We start from the raw sequence: 19,134 nt of genomic DNA, 5'->3' as shown, positions 1-19,134 counted from the left end.
GAGACTGAGGCAGAAGAATTGCATGAACCAGGGAGGCAGAGATTGTAGTGAGCCAAGTTCGCGCCACTGCACTCCAGCCTGAGAGACAGAGGGAGACCCTGTCTCAAAAAAAAGAAAAAGAAAAAAAAAAAAAAAAAGACGCCTGATTTTCTAAAATAAGAGAAAGGAAAGATAATTAGTGTTGTAGCTGGGCACAGTGGCTCATGCTTGTAATCCCAGCACTTTGAGAGGCTGAGGCAGGAGGATCACAAACCCAGGAGCCGCAGACCAGTCTGGTAACAGAAAAACTCTGTCTCTACAAAAACTTAAAAATTAGCTATGTGTGGTGGCGCATACTTGTGGTCTCAACTACTTGGGAGGCTAAGGTGTTGAGGCTGCAATAAGCCGTGATCACGCCATTGCACTTCAGCCTGGGTAACAGAGTGAGACCCTATCTCAAAAGAAAAAAAAAAAAGAATAGGTGTTGCCATAGGTAAGTCCAGAAGTGAGGGAGACGTGTTCTAAAGGACTGTCTCCATCTTCTTGGTGAATTATGAGGTCTTACCATTTGTAGATGGTATGCAGGCTGGGGGCTTTCTTATTTTCTTTTATTATAAAAACTTCAGAAAAACTAGTAAGAGGAAAATAAAGATAGCCTGTAATTCCACTGGGCTCACTTTGGACCCATGTGAAACTGATCACAGCAGCATCATCACATTTCTTTTTTTTTTTTGAGTCTCGCTCTGTCCCCCAGGCTGGAGTGCAGTGGCGTGATCTCAGCTCAGAGCAACCTCCGCCTCCTGGGTTCAAGTGATTCTCCTGCTTCAGCCTCCTGAGAGCTGGGATTACAGGTGCACACCACCATGACCAGCTAATTTTTTTTTTATTTTTAGTAGAGACGGGGTTTCACTATATTGCCCAGGCTGGTTTCGAACTCCTGAGCTCAGGCAATCCACCCACCTCAGCCTCCCAAATTGCTAGGATTACAGGTGTGAGCCACCATGCCTGGCCTTCACCACATTTCTTGAAACCCCATTTTTACCTTGGTTTGGTCAGGATCACAAAAGTCCAGAAGGGTGTCACAGACATGATAACCTAAGGACTTCAGATCTTCGATGGTAAAGTGGGTGTCTCTTTTACTACCTGGAGAAAAAAAACCCACAAACATTTCCAATTAAATCTTAATGACTGAATATAAATTTAATTTATGATTATCGTTTTAAAAATACCTCCACTGGCCGGGCACAGTGACTCACACCTATAATCCCAGCACTTTGAGAGACCAAGGCAGGCCCTTCACTTGAGCCTAGGAGTTTGAGACCAACCTGGGCAACATGGCGAGACCTTGTCTCTACAAAAAATACAAAAATTAGCCTGATGTTGTGGCATGTGCCTATAGTCCCAGCTACTCAGGAGGCTGAGGTCGGAGGCCAAGGTGGGAGGATCACCTGAGCCAGGGAGGCAGAGGTTGCAGTGAGCTGAGAGTGCGCCACTGCATTCTAGCCTAGGTAACAGAGGGAGACGCTGAAACAAAACAAAACAAAACACCTCTTATTCTAGAATATTATGCTTTAGGAGAGTGTAGCTCTCCTAGTATTTAGTTTGGTTCAGAAGAATCTTTGGCAATGAAAAAATTATAATCATGATGGTTCTAATTACTGAGGTTTTTACTTCATGTTAGGCACTATGGCAAGTGCACTCCGTGTACCATCTCGCTAAGCAGTACCTACAATGCAAGTACTATTATTATTGCAGTAAAAGGAAAATGAGGCTGGACATGGTGGCTCATGCCTGCTATCCCAGCACTTTGAGAGGCCGAGGCAGGAGGATTGCTTGAGCCAGGGAGTTTGAGGCCAGCTTGAGCAACATAGGCAGACCCCGTCTCTACAAAAAAATAAAAAAATTAGCTGGGCATGGTGATGTGACCAACTACATGAGAAGCTAAGGTGGGAGAATCACTTGAGCCTGGGAGGTTGCAGAGAGCCATGATCATGCCACTACACTCTAGCCTGGGTGAAAGAAACCTGTCTCAAAAAAACAAAAAAATAAAATAAAAATGAAAATAAAGAAAGGAAAAAAAATGAAGTTCAAAAAGGCTAGATAATTTACCCAAGAACACAAAACTTGTTAATGGAGCTGAAATTCAACCCCCTATCTGCCTGATTCCAGGTTTTTTTTGTTTTTTTTGTTTGTTTTGAGACGGAGTCTTGCTCTGTCACCCAGGCTGGAGTGCAGGGGCACGATCTTGGCTCACTGCAACCTTCCTCTCCCGAGTTCAAGCGATTCTCCCGCCTCAGCCTCCAGAGTAGCTGGGACTACAGGTGCATGCCACCACACCTGGCTAATGTTTAGTAGACATGCGGTTTCACCATGTTGGCCACGCTGGTCTTGATCTCCTAAGCTCGTGATCTGCCTGCCTTGGCCTCCTGAAGTGCTGGGATTACAGGCATGAGCCACCACACCTGGCCTGATTCCAGGTCTTTAGCAACCACTATGCCATACTGCCCCATCAAATATTATATTTCACATTCATATTTTGGGCACTCAAATTTAGCGTAAGTCTAGACAAAGAAATCCTCTAGATCAGTTATCTCCCCAGCATTCAAAGGCATTTCATCTCCCTGATGCTTTGCTTGGATTTCCCTTCCTATGCTGGTCTATGATATACAAAGGAGAATGTACCCAGGGTGGACCCGCCAAAGGTAGACTCCATGGTGTAGCTGTTTAGGATTCCCATCCGCCACATAACAACTCGTCCCGTTCCTTCTTTGCATTTTTGGACCTTAAAATTACAACTGTGAAAAGAGAACTAAAAGAAATCCAAATTTTCTGTTAATCAAAATCAGCAAATGTAAAATGTCTAAGATTCATTAATATGATACAAGGATAGTTTCCTTGGGGTCCATATGTTATTTCCCAAAGCATGTTCCACAAAATACTAATTTGGAGGGATGTTAACGGGTATTACAGGGGAAAAAGGAGTTCTGTGGTCATGTTAGTCAGGGAGACAAAGGGTTAACAAAAGTAAACAGGCTTTCTCTGCAAGCCCTCTTAGAGTGTTTAATATGTGGACTGTAATCTTTCAAAGGGAAGAGAGTACATTTGCAATTTGTTTTCCAAACGTTTTTGCCCATGAACTCTTCCTTCCTGTTGTCTCCACCCCACTCCCCCAAGGAGAATTTTGCAGGACTAGGTTTCCTAGAACATCTGTTTGGCATTCAAGGCACTAGCCAACCTTTCTAAGACGTGTTTTCTGCCACTCCCCAACTTGAACCCCTAAATCTAGTTGTGTTTATATTCTCTCTATGATATGTGTATTCCTCACCCCCATAATCTCTGCCTGGAACTCTCTCTCCCTTACACTAACCTTATTACTTGGAGTTCAATATACTCCATTATCTTTTATGACCCCTCAGCCCTTGTGCCTCACTTGGAGTTTGTAATATACACTTGGCACCTCTCTCTACCCACCCTATCCTGCTAAAAATTTTTTGCAGTTGGAAGGTATCTCATTGTCCAGTGATTTTTAAATTGTGCTCTGTGGAATCCAGGGGTTCTACTGAGAAGCCTCAGGGCATTTCTGCTTCAAGGAGGGAAGGAGCAGAGGAGACACGTTTCCCTGCTTCAATTAGTTTGTTTTAGATATGGGTTCTGGGTGTGATTTCCTGAAAAAAAAAAGAAAAGAAGAGAAGAAAAGGAAAAGAAGAAAAGAAAAGAAGGACAGGAAAGGAAAGGAGAAAGAAAGAAAGAAGAAAGAGAAAGAGAGAGAGAAAGGAAGAAAGAAGAGAAGAGAAGAGAAAAAAAGAAAAGAAAAAAGAGAAGAGAACAGAAAGAGAGGCCGGGCATGGTGGCTCATGCCTGTAATACCAGCACTTTGGGAGGCTGAGGCGGGCCAATCACCTGAGGTCAGGAATCTGAGACCAGCCTGGCCAACATGGCGAAACCCTGACTGTACTAAAAATACAAAAAAAGTAGCCAGGCATGGCAGTATGCACCTGTAATCACAGCTACTCAGGAGGCTGAGGCAGAAGAATTGCTTGAACCTGGGAGGAGGAGGTTGCAGTGAGCTGAGATCACACCACTGACTCCGGCTTGGGCGACAGAGCAAGACTCAAAAAACGAAAGAGAGAGAGAGGAAGGAAGAAACGCTTCCTCTTTTTCTTTTTTTAAACAAATAAGAGTAACAATACAAAATATTTTTCTCATATATCTTTATGGGAAAAAAATTTGTATTATCGGCCAGGTGTGGTGGCTCATCCCTGTAATCCTAGCACTTTGGGAGGCCGAGGTGGATGGATCATGAGGTCAGGAAATCGAGACCATCCTGGTCAACACAGTGAAAGCCCATCTCTACTAAAAATACAAAAAAAAAAAAAGTTAGCTGAGCGTGGTAGCTCATGCCTGTAATCCCAGCTATCCAGGAGGCTGAGGTAGGAGAATCACTTCAACTCAGGAGGCGGAGGTTGCAGTGAGCTGAGATCATGCCACTGCACTCCAGCCTGGGCGACAGAGTGAGACTCCATCTCAAAAAAAAAAAAAAAAAAATTAAAATACTTTTCTAAAGCCAGTGCAGTGGTTCACACCTGTAATCCCAGCACTTTGGGAGGCTGAGGTGGGAGGGTCACTTGAACCCAGGATTTCAAGACTAGCCTGGGCAACATAGTGAGACGCTGTCTCTATAAAAAAAAAAAAAAAAGGCTGGGCACGATGGCTTATGCCTGTAATCCCAGCACTTTGGGAGGCCGAGGCAGGCGGATCATGAGGTCAGGAGATTGAGACCATCCTGGCTAACATGGTGAAACCCCGTCTCTACTAAAAAATAAAAAAAATTAACCTGGCGTGGTGGTGGGCACCTGTAGTCCCAGCTACTTGGGAGGCTGAGGCAGGAGAATGGTGTGAACCCGGGAACTGGAGCTTGCAGTGAGCCAAGATCGTGCCACTGCACTCCAGCCTGGGCGACAGAGCAAGACTCCGTCTCAAAAAAAAAAAAAAAAAAAACTTAAAAAAATCCAGTCTAGGCCATGTGCGGCGCGGTGGCTCATACTTGTAATTCCAACACTTTGGGAGACCAAGATGGGCAGATCACGAGGTAAGGAGTTCGAGACCAGCCTGGCCTACATGGTGAAACTCCATCTCTACTAAAAATATAGAATTAGCCAAGCATGGTGGCGCATGTCTGTAATCTCAGCTACTCGGGAGGCTGAGGCAGGAGAATTGCTTGAACCTGGTAGGCAGAGGTTGCAGTGAGTGGATATCGTGTCACTGCACTCCAACCTGGGTGACAGAGCAAGACTACGTCTTGAAAAAATAAATAAAAGGACAGGCGTGGTGGCTCACACCTGTAATCCCAGCACTTTGGGAGGCTGAGGTGGGTGGTTAGGAGTTCAAGACCAGCCTCGTCAAGATGGTGAAACCCTGTATCTACTAAAAATACAAAAATTAGCTGGGCATCGTGGCGGGCGCCTGTAATCCCAGATCCTCGGGAGGCTGAGGCAGAGAACTGCTTGAACCCGGGAGGTGGAGGTTGCAGTGAGCTGAGATCGCGCCACTGCACTCCAGCCTGGGCGACAGAACAATACTCTCTCAAAAAAAAAAAAAAGAAGAAGAAGAAGAAAAAAATAAGTAAAATAAATAAATAAATAAATAAAAATTCAATCTACTTTCTTCTTCTGACAGCTACATTTTGTGGATTTATTTACGATGTGAAAAACCAACTTCTACACCAGTGAAGATTACCTGTATATGCCTGTCACGAAGTTGTTAGTCAATTATTTATTTATTTATTTATTTATTTATTTTTTTTGAGACGGAGTCTCGCGCTGTGTCGCCCAGGCTGGAGTGCAGTGGCACGATCTCGGCTCACTGCAAGCTCCGCCTCCCAGGTTCAGGCCATTCTCCTGCCTCAGCCTCCGAGTAGCTGGGACTACAGGCGCCCGCCACCACGCCCGGCTAGTTTTTTGTATTTTTAGTAGAGACGGGGTTTCACCATGTTAGCCAGGATGGTCTCGATCTCCTGACCTCGTGATCCGCCCGCCTCGGCCTCCCAAAGTGCTGGGATTACAGGCTTGAGCCACCGCGCCCGGCCAGTTAGTCAATTATTAAAAACTTTTAAATTGTTTTCATTAAGTTCTTTAATATCTTACAATTATTTGTGATCTCCTGTTATATAACCTTTCCTGTGAAGACTCATGACATTAGCATTTTGCTTGTCCTTCAATCTCTTCTTCCAGGGCCAACCACCACAGGATAGGTGATAGATAACTGTATATACTAAGAATTTCAACTTATGGCGGGGCGCAGTAGTTCACGCCTGTAATCCCAGCACTTTGGGAGGCCGGGGCAGGCGGATCACTTGAGATCAGGAGTTTGAGAACAGCCTAGCCAACATGGTGAAACCCTGTCTCTACTAAAAGTACAAAAAAAATTAGCTGGGCATGGTTGTGCATGCCTGTAATCTCAACTACTTGGGAGGCTGAGGCAGAAGAATTGCTTGAACCTGGGAGGCAGAGGTTGCAGTGAGCCAAGATTGTACCACTACACTCCAGCCTCGACAGAGCCAGACTCCATCTAAAAAAAAAAAAAAAAAAAAAAAAAGAATACCACATTTTATTTATCTGTTGATTGGTTGATGGACACAGCAATTCTTTTTTATTTTATTGTTTAGTAGTGGCAGGGGTCTCCCTATGTTGCCCAGGCTGGTCTCAAACTCCTGGGCTCAAGCAATCTGCCCACGTTGGCCTCCCAAAGTGCGAGGATTACAGGCATGAGCCACTGTAGCTGGCAGGACACAACAATTCTTTTTTTTTTTTGAGATGGAGTTTTGCTCTTGTTGCCCAGGCTGGAGTGCAACGGCACGATCTCTGCTCACTGCAACCTCTGCCTCCCAGGTTTAAGCGATTCTCCTGCCTCAGCCTCCCAAGTAACTGGCATTACAGGCATGCACCATCACGTCTGGCTAATTTTTGTATTTTTAATAGAGATGGGGTTTCTCCATGTTGGTCAGGCTGGTCTCGAACTCCTGACCTCAGGTAATCTGCCTGCCTCGGCTCCCCAAAGTGCTGGGATTACAGGTATGAGCCACTGTGCCTGGCCCCACAGCAATTCTTTTTTTTTTTTTTTTTTTTTTTTTTAGGCGGGGTCTCGCTCTGTCACCCAGGCTGGAGTGCAGTGGCCGGATCTCAGCTCACTGCAAGCTCCGCCTCCCGGGTTCACGCCATTCTCCTGCCTCAGCCTCCCGAGTAGCTGGGACTACAGGCGCCTGCCACCTCGCCCGGCTAGTTTTTTGTATTTTTTTTAGTAGAGACGGGGTTTCACCGGGTTCGCCAGGATGGTCTCGATCTCCTGACCTTGTGATCCGCCCGTCTCGGCCTCCCAAAGTGCTGGGATTACAGGCTTGAGCCACCGCGCCTGGCCACAGCAATTCTTAAAACCACACTTTTCTAAATTCTTGAAGTCTAGGTTGCTGGGATTTACCAAAGATAATAAAAAGAGATAGAAAATGCCAAATAAAACACTACCTATAGGAAGCAGTGAGTTCCCAGGTCCCTAACTCAATGGAGAGAAAATTACATTATGTGCTTACCTTATCTGGTGCATTTTTGCTTAACATTAAAGGAAAGACTCGTTCATGAAGCCAGTACTTGCGATTGTTGTTATTACAGCCATACAGGAAGGTATTATTCTTACGACTGTGGCCATGGAAATCACAATATAACAGAACCTCTCTTTCTTCAAGAAGTCTATTGAGGGGGCAAACAAAGGATTCAGTGGACACCCAAATGCATGTAAATAATTAAGGATCATTTGGTATCTCTTCCTTAAATACAGCTGCTGATACTTTCCCTCCTAAGAAAATCTCAACTCCAGTGACCTTCAATGGACCCTATCTCCATTCTCAGCCACTGCAGAAAACATGTCATCAGCTTGCCTTGCCAGTCAGAGGGACTTGAAATGGAGAATATCTTTTTTCCTTTTTGAGACAGAGTCTTGCTCTGTTGCTCAGGCTGCAGTGTAGTGGCCTGACCATGGCTCACTGTAGCCCTGACTTCCTGGGCTCAAGTCATCCGCCCACCTCAGCCTCCTAAGTAGTTGGGACTACAGGCACACACCAATACACCCAGCTATTTCTTTCTGTCTTTTTTTTTTTTTTTTTTTTTTGTGTAGAGACAGGGTGATACAGGTTGGGTATTTGTCTCTGCCCAAATCTCATGTTGAATATAACCACCAATGTTGGAGGTGGGGTCTAGCGAGAGGTATTTGGATAGTGGGGGTGGATCTCTCATGAGTGGCTTGGGCCATCCCTCATGAGTGGCTTGGGCCATCCCTCTGGTGAAACTAGAGCTCTCACTCTGACTTTGTACAAGATCTGGTTGTTTAAAAATGTGTGACTCATGCCTGTAATCCCAGCACTTTGGGAGGCTGAGGCGGGCGTATCACGAGGTCAGGAGATGGAGACCATCCTGGCTAACATGGTGAAACCCTGTCGCAATTAAAAATACAAAAAATTAGCTGGGCACGGTGGCAGGCACCTGTAGTCCCAGCTACTCGGGAGGCTGAGGCAGAAGAATGGCACGAACCCGGAAGGCAGAGCTTGCAGTGAGCCAAGATCGTGCCACTGCACTCCAGCCTGGGTGACAGAGCAGCGAGGCTCCGTCTCAAAAAAAAAAAAAAAAAAAGTGTAACACCAGCCAGGCGTGGTGGCCCACACCTGTAATCCCAGCACTTTGGGAGGCCGAGGTGGGTGGATCACCTGAAGTCAGAAGTTTGAGACCAGCGTGACCAACATAGTGAAACCCCATCTCTACTAAAAATACAAAATTAGCTAGGTGTTGTGGTGCATGCCTGTAATGCCAGCTACTCAGGAGGCTGAGGCAGGAGAATCACTTGAACACAGGAGGCGGAGTTGCCGTAAGCCGAGATTGTACCATTGCACTCCAGCCTGGGCAACAAGAGTGAAACTCTATTTCAAAAAAAAAAAAAAAAGAACTCTGTCTCAAAAAAAAAAAAAAAAAGTGTGGTACCTCCCCTACACTTACTCTCTCTCTCCTCCTCCTGCTTTCGCCACGTGATATGCCTGCTCCCTCTTTGCCTTCTGCCATAATTGTACGCTTCCTGAGCAGATACTAGCACCATGCTTCTTGTAAAGCTGTAGAACTATGAGCCAATTAAACCTCTTTTCTTTATAAATTACCCAGTCTGAGGGCTTTCTTTCTTTCTTTCTTTTTTTTTTTTTTTTTTGTTGAGACAGTCTCACTTTGTCACCTAGGCTGGAGTGCAATGGTATGATCTTGGCTCACTGCAACCGCTGCCTCCCAGGTTCAAGCAGTTCTACTGCTTCAGCCTCCTGAGTAGCTGGGATTACAGGCATGCACCACCATGCCAGGCTAATTTTTGTATTTTTAGTAGAGATGGAGTTTCTCTTTTTTTTTTTTTTTTTTGAGATAGAGTTTCACTCTTGTTGCCCAGGCTGGAGTGCAATGGCGCAATCTTGGCTTACTGGGCATCTGGGGAGTTTCACCATGTTGGTTAGGCAGGTCTCAAACTCCTGACCTCAAGTGATCTGCCTGCCTCAGCCTCCCAAAGTGCTGGGATTACAGACATGAGCCATCACAACCAGCTAGGTATTTCTTTATAGCAATGCAAGTACAACCTAATACACAGGGTCTCACTATGTTGCCCAGGCTGGTCTCCAACTCCTGGTCTCAAGTGATCCTCCTGCCTCAGCCTCTCAAGGTGCTGGGATTACAGGCATGAGTCACTGTGCCTGACCAGAAATGGAAAAGTTCTGATGTGAAAAGAGGTGGTGGGTAGCCTTGCGTAAGCTGACAAGTGCAAAAAAGCCTATTGAGAAAAAGGCCACCATGGTGCAGACCTGTGAAGAAAGAGAGGGAGGCAGAGAGTGGGCAGTTGCAGGAAAGAAAAAGAACCAAAGAAAGCCTTGATTCCTGACTTTCAAGGGCCAGTTCCTACAAGGCTCAGCTTGTCTTTGTCTCATGATCACCCAGGACACCTATTCCAGCTTTCCAAACATGTTCACTTTCCCCATGATGAGTATAGCAACAACAATGCTACACATTTATAATGTGCCGGGTATTACAGCAAATATATCATGTGATTATCTCAATCCTCACAGTAACCGCCCAGGGCAGGTATTATTATCCCCATTTTACAGATGAGAAAGCTGAAGCTCAGACACATTATATCACTTAGCCAAGGTCACAGAACCAGCCAACAGTAAAAACAGGTCTCAAACTCAGGCCTGTCTGACTCTGAAACATGTGCTCTTAGCCATGCCTGCCATGGTGCCATCTCAGCTCACTGCAACCTCTGCCTCCCAGGTTCAAGTGATTCTCCTGACTCGGCCACCCAAGTAGCTGGGATTACAGGCGCCCACTACCATGCCCAGCTAATTTTTCTATTTTTAGTAGAGACGGGGTTTCATTATGTTGGCTAGGCTGGTCTCAAACTCCTGACCTCAGGTGATCTGCCTGCCTCAGCCTCCCTAAGTGCTGGGATTACAGGTGTGAACCACTGAGGCTGGCCCACATATTCTTATATGCTGTATTTTCATTTCCAATGGGATGAAAATTCCTTTAAGGCGGGTGCTATTACATTATAACCGTCAATGCTTTTATACAGGCTTGAAAACTGCTGACTGATGTTGTGATTCTTTCTTTGTGATAGGCAATATAATATCGTAAAAGGAATTTAGACTCTGGAATCAGAGAGAGAGCCTGTATTTAAATATCTACTCTGTCACTTAATAGCTTTATGACCTTAGGCCAGTTACTTAACCTATCCAGTTTTCTTTTCTTTTTTTTTGAGATGGAGTCTCACTCTGCCACCCAGGCTGGAGTGCTGTGGCATGATCTCGGCTCACTGCAATCTCTACCTCCCTGGTTCAAGCGATTCTCCTGCCTCAGCCTCTTGAGTAGCTGGGATTACAGGCACCCACCAGCATGCCTGGCTAATTTTTGTATTTTTAGTAGAGACTGGGTTTCGCCATGTTGGCCAGGTTGGTCTTGAACTCCTGACCGCAGGTGATCTGCCCACCTCAGCTTCCCAAAATGCTGGGATTACAGCTGTGAGCCACCATGCCTGGCCTTGGTTCTCAATTTCTGTATCATACAACATGAGATATTGACTGTGCCTACCTCATAATGTTAATATGAAGATTAAATGAGTCATGTGTATAATGCATCTATCATACAGCTTGCCACTTCGTGCATACACACTTACTAATTGTTAGCTACTATTATTATGATACAAGTCTCATCATGAAGACCTATGAACTCCCCTGAACACTGACCTTTTCCTTTCAATTATTTCATTTACAAGTGAAATGACTCTGATGAAATGTTGCATGTCCAGTTTCAACCCAAAGATAAGACATGATTTAAAAGTCTGAAAATTAACAAAGTCACTTGACCGCAAAGAGACTGGTAAGGGCTCTGTCTCCAAAGTCATACTGAATTCCTTTAACAACAAAAGAGACCTCATACCCCATCAGGTAGGGATATCTGGTGCTAGTACTCATAGTCATAGCAGTCACAGAAAGATCAACAGATAAAAAGTCTCACCTTTTGATCATGTTCCTGGTGTACCAAATACAAGGGAAAGACTCCTTCAGAATGGTTTTATAATGCCTGTTCAAATCCCTTCCAGCCAAGGAACACCGATAATTCCCCACAATCACACCATCTGGATTTAACATGGGAAGCACCTTGAAGACAAAAATATCTCTGAGGAGCTGGGCATCTGGGGAGTTGCTAAGGATGAAATCCAAAAAGCCTTTCATAACCCAGGAGCCATTACTTTCCCCAGGGTGGACTCTGGCACTCAAGACCACAGCTTTCTTTGCAGCTGCCTCTTGAGGGGTCTGGGATGGGTTGGTGATGGTGAGCAAGTAAACGGTATTTCCTGCTAGGCTTCTGCATAAAGTTTGGAGCTTGCAGAACTGAGACTGGATGGGGTTGTTTGCCACTGACAGGAGGTAGCATTGCAAATCAGTGTATGTATATGGGTAGAAGTGTGCAAAGAAGCAAGTGTCCTGGTCATATGGAAACTGAATGGTCCATGTGAGACAGTAGAAGGGCTGCTGCCCATCATCCGTGTTGTTCTTGTAGTACTTGATTTCATTTCCTTCTCTCCTCCAGCCAATATTGCGCGTGTTGGCATCCATTTGGGAGTACAAGAGTGGCTTCATTCCTACAGTATAAAGACTCTTGGGTTTTAGCAAGTTGACAATGGTGAAGCGATAGGTGGCATCTTTTCTGGTGTTCTGAACACGAAAATAAAACCACTGAGTGTGTTTGTTAGTGTAGAGGTCGGTTCGCAAGGTGAGTTCATACTCATAGGTGTCTCTGTAATGGAGAAAATAGAACAACTCTGTAACCTTACACCCTACCTTAGAAAACAAATTGGGAAAATGTTGTTTTCTCCTGGTAAAAACAGGTCTTATTACAACAGACAAACCTGCTACCTTAATCATTTATTCTCTGTAATCCCAGCACTTTGGGAGGCTGAGGCGGGCAGATCACCTGAGGTCAGGAGTTCAAGACCAGCCTGGCCAACATGGTGAAACCCTGTCTTTACTAAATGTACCAAAAAAAAAAAAAAAAAAAATTAGCCAGGCATGGTGGCAGGTGCCTGTAATCCCAGCTACTCGGGAGTCTGAAGCAAGAGAATCACTTGAACCCACGAGGTGTAGGCTGCAGTGAGCCAAGATTGCGCCATTGCTCTCCAGCCTGGGCAACAGAGCAAGACTCCATCTTGAGAAAAACAAAACAAAACAAAACAAAAAATAAGGAAGTATATCTGTGGTACTGCCATAGAAAAACACCTGAAATTTATGAAGTGGAAAAAAAAATTGCCAATTTGCAAAACAATATGTATGTATACCATTAACCAATTTTTATTTTAATAATATATAAATGGCTGGACGCAGTGGCTCACACCTGTAATCTCAGCACTTAGGGAGGCTGAGAAGGGCAGACCACGAGGTCAGGAGATCAAAACCATCCTGGCTAACATGGTGAAACCCCATCTCTACCAGAAATACAAACAAATTAGCTGGGCGTGGTGGCAGGCGTCTGTAGTCCCAGCTACTCAGGAAGCTGAAGCAGGAGAATGGCGTGAACCTGGGGGGCGGAGCTTGCAGTGAGCCAAGACTGCGCCACTGCACTAGAGCCTGGGCAACAGAGCAAGACTCCATCTCAAATTTATGTATATTACATGTACACACACAGAAAAAAATTAAGGCATATACACAAACAATATTTGCTGCATCTAGGAAGTATAACTATAGGAATTTTTATGTTACATATTTTTACTAATACAAATTTTAGGTGAGCTCTAATTTCTTCTATAAGCAAAGTAAACAATTTAGAAAATATTTTATTTTGGGGAAAAACATAAGTAATAATTATTCCATTTTTCTTCATCCCCATAACCATTTTCCTTCATCCCCATAACCATTTCCCATCACCTCTTTCTTTCTTGCAAATACTTCTGATTCCTAATATAATTCCTGAAGACACCTTTTAGTCACTCCAGTTATCATCCCTTTGGGAAACTGTTACTCACACTCTGACAGCTTTTTGCAGATTCCCACTCTCAAATCTTGATTCAAACAGTAGAGTATTATCTTCTGGTCCTTGCAACGTGACAGCAAGTTCCTTGATAATTCCTTGTTTGCCTCCCACTCTGGAACTGGTGAAATAGGAACCTTCTGTAGGCACTGCAGAGAAAAGAGACATATTTAGGTTAGGTTCTACTCAGAATCCACTCATTCAGCAAATACTTACTGAGCCCTTCTAAGTGGTCATCACTATTCTAGACCAACAACAATGAAATTTCTAATTTTCAACTATCTTTGCAAAGACTTTTAATCTTCTTTTTTTTTTTTTTGAGACAGAGTCTCACTCTGTCACCCAGGCTGGAGTGCAGTGGCACAATCTCGGCTCACTGCAAGCTCCGCCTCCCGGGTTCATGCCATTCTCCTGCCTCAGCCTCCCAAGCAGCTGGGACTACACGTGTCCACCACCACGCCCGGCTAATTTTTTGTATTTTGAGTAGAGATGGGGTTTCACCATGTTAGCAAGGGCGGTCTCGATCTCCTGACCTCGTGACCCACCCACCTCAGCCTCCCAAAGTGTTGGGATTACAGGCATGAGCCACTGCACCTGGCTACTGAACATCAATTTTGTTTTTAAATGAATTATGCTTTTTGTGTCATATCCAGAATCCACTGCCACATCCAAGGTCATGAAGATTTATTCCTATGTTTTCTTTGTTTGAGACAGGGTCTCACTCTATCACCCAGGCTGGAGTGCAGTGGCATGAATCACAGTTCACAGCAGCCTCTACCTTTCGTGCTCAAGTGATCCTCCCACCTCAGCCTCCTGAGTAGCTGGGACCACAGGAGTGCACCAACACACCCAACTAATTGTTTAATTTTTTTGTAGAGATGAGGTCTCACTATGTCACCCAGGCTGTTCTTGAGCTCCAGGGCCCAAGCGATCCTCCTTCTTCAGTCTCCCAAAGTGCTGAGTTTACAGGTATGAGCCATTGCATCCCGCAGATCCCTGTTTCTTTCTTTCCTCCCTTCCTCTCTCCCTCCCTTCTTTCCTTCCTTCCTTTCTTTGACAGGGTCTTGCTCTGTCACCCAGGCTGGAGTACAGTGGCACAATCATATCTCATGGCAGCCTCAAACATCTGAGTTCAAGTGAACCTCCTGCCTCAGCCTCCTGAGTAGCCTGGACTACAGGTGTGTACCACCCTGCCCGGCTCCTTTGTTTTAAGATTTTTATAGTTTCAGTACTTATCTTTAGGCCATGGATCCATTTTGGATTAAGTTTTAAACATGGTATGAAGTAGGGATTCAATTTCATTCTTTTGAGTGTGGTTATACAGTCATCCCAACACCATTTGTTAACAGAGACCATTCTTTCCCCACTGAACAGTCTTAACACCCTTGTCGAAAATGAATTTACCAAAAATATATGAGTTTATTTTTGGACTGTCAGTTCTATTTTAGCGATCTATATGCCTACCCTGTGTCAGGATTATACTGTTTTGATTACTGTATGTTCACAGTGTTTTGAAATCAAGAAACGTGAGTCTTCCAATTTTGTACTTCTTTTTCTGTATTGGCTATTCAGGGCCCTTTACAATTCCATATAAATTTGAGGATTATCTTTTCAATTTCTGCATAAAAGCCCTTTGAAGTTTCCAGATCCTAGAGGGAATGTGTTCAGTCTTTCCCCACTGAATATGTTATTCTTGTCATGTGTGGGTCACCAGGTGTCTTCTCCATTCCATTATATCAGTGGTCAGCCAGTGACCTGACAGAGATTTCTTAAACAACCAGGGCTTGGCGAGGTGTAATGGCTCATGCCTGTAATCCCAGCACTTTGGGAGGCTGAGGTGAGAGCACTGCCTGGGCTCAGAAGTTTGAGACCAGCCTGGGCAAAGTGGCAAAATGTTGTGTGATATATACCCTGTACAAAAAATAAAAAAGCTGGGCGGTGCTGTGCACCTGTAGTCTCAGCTACTCGGGAGGCTGAGGCCGCAGGATTGCTTAAGCTGAGAGGTAGAGGCTGCAGTGATCTGTGATTTTTCCACTGCACTCCAGCTTGGGTGACAAAGTGAGATCCTGTCATTCATTCATTCATTCATTCACTCACTCATTCCCAAGCCAAAAAGAAAAAAACAAAAAAACCAAAAAAACAAGCACAAAATTTTCCTAGTCTGGGCAGACTGGCTTTGAGGTGAGGCTCTCCTCAACACTAAGTCAGGCTGCCAAAAACTCGATGTTAGCCTTCATCTTTAGTTGCAGAAAGCCCAACCACCAACCAGAGATGCAAGCCTAGGATCTTCTCAGGTTTTTTCTGAACATGAATGCAGCTCTAGCCATGTATACTGCATTCTCCAGTATATGTGGAGGCCCTTCCAAGTGCTCATCTCCCCAAGAATCTTTCTCCTCAGCTTCTTTCCCAGGCTTTTGGGCCTATCTGCTCCTTGACTATTTGCTATCCCTTGCCCCAGGTGGCTATGAGCAGTGTATGTCTTTAAATACTTTTGATAGATGCAGACGGCACTTGGAAAAACTGCTTTAGCCGGAGGGGGGCAGTAACAAAAGTCAGTCTTTCCTCTGGCTCCTCAAGGAATTGTGAGAAAGGTAAAAAACAGTCACAACCAGTTTGAGAATAAGGTCTACATTGTCCTCCTCCCCTCTTCCACTTCCAACACCAGCATTCCACATGAGGATCGCGGGCTGCTATCCTCATGACCTCTGCTAGGCAGGGGAATGGGGAATAGTAAGTGGGTAAACAAAAATGGCACAACAGGCCGGGTGTGATGGCTCATGACTGTAATCCCAGCACTTTGGGAGGCTGAGGCAGCCTCCTTCAAGGATCACTTGAAGTCAGGAATTCAAGACCAGCCTGGCCAACGTGGTGAAACCTTGTCTCTACCAAAAAGATAAAAAAATTAGCCAGGTGTTGTGGCGGGTGCCTGTAATCCCAGCTACTCAGGAGGCTGAGGCAGGAGAATTGCTTCAACCCGGGAGGCAGAGGTTGCAGTGAGCCAAGAGTGTGCCACTACACTCCAGCCTGGACAACAGACCAAGACTCTGTCTCAAAAAAAAAAAAAAAGAAAAAAACCCCAAAAAAACAAAAACAAAAATGCCACAACAAAGGCTGGGCATGGTAGTTCACGCCCGTAATCCCAGCACTTTGGGAGGCTGAGGTGGGTGGATCACCTGAGGTCAGGAGTTTGAGATCAGCCTGGCCGATATGGTGAAACGCTGTCTCTCTACTAAAAATGCAAAAATTAGCCAGGTGTGATGGTAGGCACCTGTAATTCTAGCTACTTGGGAGGCTGAGGCAGGAGAATCGCTTGAACCTGGGAGGCAGAGATTGCAGTGAGCTGAAACACACCACTGCACTCCAGCCTGGGTGACGAGAGTGAAACTCTGTCTCAAAAAAAAAAAAAAAAAAAAAAAAAAAAAGAGTTGAGGGGAACGGGACCTGTAATCCTTGCACTTTGGGAGGTTGAAGTGGGCAGATTGCTTGAGCACAGGAGTTTGAGACTGGCCTGGGCAATGGCGAAACCCTGTCTCTACTAATCATACAAAAAATTAGCTGGGCAGGGTGGTACATGCCTGTAGCCCCAGCTACTCAGGAGGCTAAGGTTGGACAATTCACTTGAGCCTGTGAGGTGGAAGACACAATGAGCCATGTTCATCTCACTGCACTCCAGCCTAGGCGACAGAGGAAGATTCTAAAATTTTTTTAAAAGAGTTGGGAAACATTTTTTCCTCTTGTTTTCAGAGTTGGTGAAATATTGGTATTATTTCATCTTTAAATGTTTGACAGAATTCAAACAAACCAGCCAGGTGTGGTGGGTTACGCCTGTAATCTTAGCACTGTGGGAGGCGGAGGCAGGTGGATCACTTGAGGCTGGAAGTTTGAGACCAGCCTGGACAATATGGTGAAACTCCGTCTGTACTAAAAATACGAAAAAAAAAAAAAAATTAGCTGGGGCGTGGTGGTGCACACCTGTAATCCCAGCTACTCTGGAGGCTGAGGAACAAAAGAAGGTGGAGGTTGCAGTGAGCCGAGATCCTACCATGAATCCCAGCCTGGGTGACAGAGTGAGACTCTGTCTCAAAAAAAAAAAAAAAAAAAAAAAAAAGAATTCAAACAAACCTTGTCAAGTAAGTCATTTGAGCCTGGGTCTTTTTTTTTTTTTTTTTTTTTTTTTGAGATAGAGTCTTGCTCTGTTGCCCAGGCTGGAGTGCAGTGGTGCGATCTCAGCTCACTGCAACCTCCAACTCCTGGTTCAAGCAATTCTCCTGCCTCAGCCTCCCGAGTAGCTGGGACTACAGGTGCCCACCACCATACCAGGATACTTTCTTTGTATTTTTGATAGAGAGACAGGGTTTCACCACGTAGGCCAGGCTGGTCTCAAACTCTAGATTTCAGCTGATCCACCTGCCTCGGCCTCCCAAAGTGCTGGAATTAGAGGCCTGAGCTACCAGGTCCCAGGTGGGCCTAGGTTTTCTTCCTGGAAAGATCTCTAATCATTATTTTTTGTTATAATGTATTTAAACCTTTTATTTCTTCCTTGAGCCAGTTTTGGTAATTTTCTAGCAATTTGTCCTGTTTATCTAAATTGTCTAATTTGTTGTCATAAAATTGTTAATAGTATTACCTTGTAACTTTTTTGATTTGTACTGGTTTGGTCCTTATGTTACCTTTTTCATTCCTGATTTTGATAATTTGTGCCTCTTTTCCTTTTTTTTTGGTTTAGCAAATATGTTTCAATTTTGTTGATGTTCCCAACAACCAACTTTTGGTTTGCTTTTCTCCATCAGTTTTCTGTCTTCAATGCTTTCTGTTTTTTTTTTTTTTTTTTTTTTTTTTGAGATAGAGTCTCACTTTGTTACCCAGGCTGAGCATAGTGGCACAATCTTGGCTCACTGCAACCTCTGTCTCCCTGGTTCATGCGATTCCTTTGCCTCAGCCTCCTGAGCAGCTGGGATTACAGGGGCACACCATCACGCCCAACTAATTTTTGTATTTTTAGTAGAAACAGGGTTTCATCATGTTGGTCAAGCTGGTCTCAAACTCCTGACCTCAAGTGATCCACCCACCTCAGCCTCCCGAAGTGCTAGGATTACAGGTATGAGGCACCACACCCAGCCTCTTATGATGATGATGATTATTTTTTGAGATGGAGTCTCGGTCTGTCGCCCAGGCTAGAGTGCAGTGGCACAATCTTGGCTCACAGCAACCTCCACCTCCCAAGGTACAAGGGATTCTCCTGCCTCAGCCTCCTGAATAGCTGGAACTACAGGTGCCTGCCACCATGCCCAGCTACTTTTTTGTATTTTTAGTAGAGATGGGGTTTCACCATGTTAGCCATGATGGTCTCGATCTCCTGACCTTGTGGTCCACCCACCTTGGCCTCCCAAAGTGCTGGGATTACAGGCATGAGCCACCGCGCCCAGCCTACCACCTTCTTCTTCTTTTTTTTTTTGAAATGGAGTTTCACTCTTGTTGCCCAGGCTGGAGTGCAGTGGTGCCATCATGGCTCACTGCAACCTCCACCTCCCAGGTTTAAGTGATTCTCCTGCCTCAGCCTCCTGAG

At 44.9% G+C, this 19,134-nt stretch overlaps 1 protein-coding gene across 5 annotated transcripts in view; it reads right to left on the bottom strand.

Moving 5' to 3' along the window:
* Positions 1–19,134, bottom strand: part of AGBL2 (ATP/GTP binding protein like 2) — a 71,877-nt gene that overhangs the window by 36,311 nt on the left and 16,432 nt on the right. For all 5 annotated transcript variants that reach the window (XR_004177524.1, XM_031653431.1, XM_031653432.1 and 2 more), the window contains exons 8-12: positions 13,564–13,717; positions 11,559–12,341; positions 7,562–7,718; positions 2,662–2,788; positions 1,022–1,122 (exon numbers count right to left, since the gene is read on the bottom strand). Coding sequence is in view for 4 of the 5 variants with exons in the window: in XM_031653431.1 (XP_031509291.1) it covers positions 1,022–1,122; positions 2,662–2,788; positions 7,562–7,718; positions 11,559–12,341; positions 13,564–13,717 (1,322 nt within the window). In the remaining variant the exon portion in view is untranslated. The remainder of the gene's footprint in view (positions 1–1,021; positions 1,123–2,661; positions 2,789–7,561; positions 7,719–11,558; positions 12,342–13,563; positions 13,718–19,134) is intronic.

Source organism: Papio anubis, chromosome 12 (assembly GCF_008728515.1).
Source record: "Papio anubis isolate 15944 chromosome 12, Panubis1.0, whole genome shotgun sequence".
In the NCBI taxonomy this organism is placed as follows: Eukaryota; Metazoa; Chordata; class Mammalia; order Primates; family Cercopithecidae; genus Papio; species Papio anubis.
This window is presented reverse-complemented; position numbering and strand designations above follow the sequence as displayed.